This window comes from Orycteropus afer, unplaced genomic scaffold (genome assembly GCF_000298275.1).
Source record: "Orycteropus afer afer isolate SDZICR_OR568_19922 unplaced genomic scaffold, OryAfe1.0 scaffold00193, whole genome shotgun sequence".
Classification (NCBI taxonomy): domain Eukaryota; kingdom Metazoa; phylum Chordata; class Mammalia; order Tubulidentata; family Orycteropodidae; genus Orycteropus; species Orycteropus afer.
In genome coordinates this window covers 1609049-1613570 of record NW_006921780.1, presented here as the reverse complement: position 1 = coordinate 1613570, position 4522 = coordinate 1609049, and the positions used below count along the sequence as shown (strand labels likewise).

The 4522-nt window shown below is 38.3% G+C and overlaps 1 protein-coding gene across 1 annotated transcript in view; it reads right to left on the bottom strand.

The window, feature by feature from the left end:
- Positions 1 to 4522, bottom strand: part of SPTA1 (spectrin alpha, erythrocytic 1) — a 100845-nt gene that overhangs the window by 54820 nt on the left and 41503 nt on the right. The window contains exons 21-23 of the mRNA XM_042781896.1: positions 2466 to 2603; positions 1042 to 1193; positions 264 to 450 (exon numbers count right to left, since the gene is read on the bottom strand). Of these exons, the coding sequence (XP_042637830.1) occupies positions 264 to 450; positions 1042 to 1193; positions 2466 to 2603 (477 nt within the window). The remainder of the gene's footprint in view (positions 1 to 263; positions 451 to 1041; positions 1194 to 2465; positions 2604 to 4522) is intronic.

The window sequence follows — 4522 nt, the reverse complement described above, 5'->3', positions numbered from 1 at the left end:
CCTTGTTTCAGTACCTATGCTTATGGGAATGATAGTAACTACAAACTGTAAGGATGACTAGTTTTCTCTACCTCCTATTTCAGTTACTAATATTTACAATGCCCATTGGAATATTCGAAATGCAGAGCTCACAGTAGCTTTGAGAAAGATATTCAGCAAATATGAAGTAAACTCAGAGGTCACATAGAGGGAGATGTGGAATAAAGGATAATCATGACACCCTCTCCAAAAAGTGTCTAGAAGAGAAAGTCTTTCTTTCTCACCGTTTGGAACTCATCAAATTTTTTCTGCAACTCCCAAACATCATCTAGTTCCACCCCAGTGTTTTCTGCCTTCTTGTCTCGGATCCAGTCCAGCATGTCTCCTGCCTCATAGGCCAACAAAAATTCATTGTAACGTTGCAATAGACGACGTCTGCGCTCTTCTGCCAGATCAAGGAGGGAGCGGTACCTGGGTGGCAAAGTCGAGAGAATGGGATGGAGAAAACACAAACAAGTAGAGGTATGATGAGAGAAGAGAAAGAAAGCAACAAAAAGGAGAGATGAGGAATCAAGAGAATGTGAACAAGAGGAGGAAATAAAGATAGAAGGAAAAAAAGTATTAAAGCAGAGACAAACACACAGTGTTAATTTAAAAAGGATAAAAACATCGAAGTCCCAATGGCAACATTGTTCCCTTCTTCTATAAAAATGAAATTTGCACATGCCACTTGGCAACTAGATAAGATACAGGCTAATATGGTAAACAGAGGTCATACGGAAGTTAGGACCTTTGATACCCTGAAAGAATCCTGGGCAGGGAGTCAGAACATGTGGTTTTATTATGTTTCTGGGCTCAAGCAATTGACTTTGTGGTTCTGGGTTTTCCTTCCTATCTATGAAATTATTTAAAGTACTCTGTTTACTTTCAGCTCCTAAAATCTGTGCACTTGCAATGATATCTCTAATCTTCTAACGGATGCAAAGTCAGAAAATTAGAGTCTTCAACAAAAAGGAAATGTTTTCCCAAACACTGTCCAGTTTTCCTGCCTGTAGAACTTACTGGTCCTCAATCTGCTCCTGGCGCTGGGTAATGTTGCCTGGCTCTTCTCGCTGCCGCCGTGGAAGCGTCGGGAACTCATCGTGGGCCAGTTTCCTGACATAGACAGCTGGAACAAAGCCCTGGTGGTCATCAGCTTCCACCTTCCACCAATCCTGAAGAGAGAGCAAATACCCACACCTTCCTTAGTTCTTGAAAAATAAAAATAAAAAAAATTAGGAAAAATTTCAACTTTCATAACTAAGTTGGTATAGGCACCGGTTGATGGCTAAGAGAAGCAAACAATTGTTTATGGGTGGCATATACTTTTCACATATTATAAAGAAAGTAGATGAGGAATGCATGAGTTCCAGAGATAAGGCTCTGAAATCTAGGAGTCATACATTTGATGCTAGACCCTTACGTTTGAGAAAGCTTTCAAGAACCAAAACAATTCTCTAATGATGGGGCTCTCTATCCCCTAAGGAACTTACACACACACACAGACACACACACACACACGTAAGCTAAAATCTAACTGGGCTTCTTGTGGATGAAGCAGCTGTATATGGCATTGTTACACAAAATTTATCTTTTCCCCTATTCTTCTCCTCTACCTCCTTACCCAAGCTCCTAAAAATTGTGAATTTTCCTAAAATTTTCTTCTATGAATGGTTTTTATTTAAATAGCACCCTGATTCCCACAAACTATTTTGGGGATATTGCTATACTAACACTATGCAGTTAATCTTCTCCGAGGAGACTCTTGAAATGGACTGGCAGGGGCAAAGAAAGAAGAGGCACAGCTTATTTGAGAATGGAACATCTTGTCTCTTCAAGAAATTAACTTAATGATATTCCAAACTTTCTTCCTTCCTTCCTTCCTTCTCAAATATTTTTGGAGATCATTAGGTATTAGAATATAAAAAACACTGTGTTTTTATGAAAAACATATCAATAATCCTAGCCAATATTTTGTCACTGTACTCACAGACATAAGGTCTAAAGGAAATCAGATAAATAAAAGACTTAGAATAAATTGAAAGTCTTTTATCAGTCTTCTCTTAACCCCAGATATTTTTGTCTCATCACTGAGAACACTGGCACAGAAAAGGATAGGGCAAAAACAGGAAGAAAGTGGTAGTTTAGTCCTTTAAATATATCACAGAATTGCCACTTATTTTATGGGTCTTTGGGAAAGTTACTGAAATGCTTTTGAAACTTCATTTGTTTACCTGTAAATTGGAATTATAATCTTACCTAATAGAGTTGCTATAAAGATTAGAAAAGATAGGTATAAGTTCTTACACAATATCTGAAAGAAAGAAACTACTTACTAAATTATAGTTATTTAAGAGAGAAAGTGATATAAATATGTTGGCTGGCCAACATATGAACACTTGACAGAGACCCCTTTTGATGGAAAGAAATTTAGAAAGGAAAATCACCTGGTTGATAGAACTAAGCAAAGTTAAGACATCATCTTTCTTCATGGTGACTTCTCGGGGACTGCGGGCCTGGAAGTCATATAAAGCCAAAACCCTTTCTTCTCGACCAATTCCTTCCACTGGTGCAGCCTGTTGTTGCTGAATGAAAACAGTAAGCAAGCATTTCAGTCACAGAAATATTTCCTTGGTTTCTCCCTTCAGAGCCTACCAGTGTTAAACAGTCCCTTAGCCTGACAGAAGACAATAACTTCTGACTGGAGCCTTTTTATATGACTGCCAGCAAAAGAGAAATTGCAAAATGTGATCTTCAGAGATATTTTCCCACCCAACTCTTCTCAGGAGATCAGCTAGCTGAGAAACGTGAACACAGGGAGAACAAGTGAATATATCGTTTGTCAGCATCATATAAGGTGTTCTAAGCCACTGGGTCTTAAAGCAGAAGAAATGATATAATTTTCTAAGAAATTCCAAAAGGATTATACACATCAAAGTTTCAGGAAGTTGTGTAATATCATGAAAAGCCCACTATCTGTCACTACCTTTCCTATTCCCTTGGTCTCTGCTAACAATTTTTTCCATCTCTTGGCCTTTAAGTTGTATGTCAAGGAGCTGTGGACTTTCTTTTTAGGAGCTGGGTGATCTATAGCCCATGAAAGGCCACTGTTGTTGTTGTTATTTGCCGTGGAGTCGGCCCCGCCTCATAGCGACCCCTCCTTGGGTTTCCGAGGCAGAATCACTACAGAAGTAGGATTGCCCAACCTTCCTTCTGAGGAGTGGCTGGTGGGTTTGAACCGCCAGCCTTCTGGTTAGCAGTCAAGTGCCTTAGGCACTATATTACCAGAGCTCCTAATGAGAAAGTGAACTGATATCATGAAAACCTCACTGCATCTCTAGCAATCAACCTGCTCTCTAAGGTAAGCAAAGTTAAGACAAAGTTAAGGGTCTTTTCTGATTTTACTTTCTGCAAATATCATATCTCTGAGAGAAAGAGCAAAATAAACACCCTCTCCTAAAGACATGATCCATCTGTTCTTCAGATCAAGGTTTAAGATGTATTTCTCATTACAGATCTCTCTGATGCTATCCTTCAAGGACTAGATTTGTTCATAACTTAACAATGAATAAATCCATCTTTTCTGTTTAGGCATCCACTGTTCACAGACTGGTAAAGGCACACTATAAGAACTTAGTATATATGTATTAACTTGACATGCTGAAAGTATATTTTTGCTTACTTCCAGGTATTCAGAGAGTGTCTTTAGAAATAATTTCTTGAATACAAGCAATGTCTCTTTTTATCTTCCACTACACATCTGAGACACTGTTATGACATTCTCTGACTCTGACTTGATTCCACCTTCATCAATTTTCATGACAATCCCATTCACCTTATACTCTAGTCATTCTCACGCTGTCAACCATTTGCTTCTTCCATTTCCCAAGTACACTTAGTTGTTTTACGCCTCCGTGCATTTGCTGTCATGGCTTATTAACTACAAAAGCCCTTCCTCTTTGTCTGCACAGCAAACCACCTATCTTTATTAATAACACAGCTAAATTGGTTCACCTCAGCTATGAAAATATTCCTATTTTCCAGCAGTCTAATTTCAGGAAAACTAAATTTTCCTTTCCTTGAAACTTTGTTCCTGTTTTCATCACCATTAAATGCACTAACTTGTTTACATTGCTGCCCTCCTAAATGATTATATATGGTTGACATTTTATAAATGTTTGTAAGAGAAACAAAGGAAGGAAAAAAAATAAGGAGAGAGGAAACCAAAGAAAGAAGGGTGGAAATATAAAAGGAAAGAAATGGGAATAAAAGTATTGTGATTATATATTTATATATATGAGCTCTGGTAGCATAGTGGCTAAGGCACTTGACTGCTAACCAGAAGACTTGTGGTTCAAACCCACCAGCCACTCCTCATAAGGCAGATGGGGCAATCTACTTCCGTAGTGATACTGCCTTGGAAACCCAAGGAGGAGTCGCTATGAGTAAGCTCCGACTCGACAGCATATAACAACAACAACAACATATATATATATATATATAT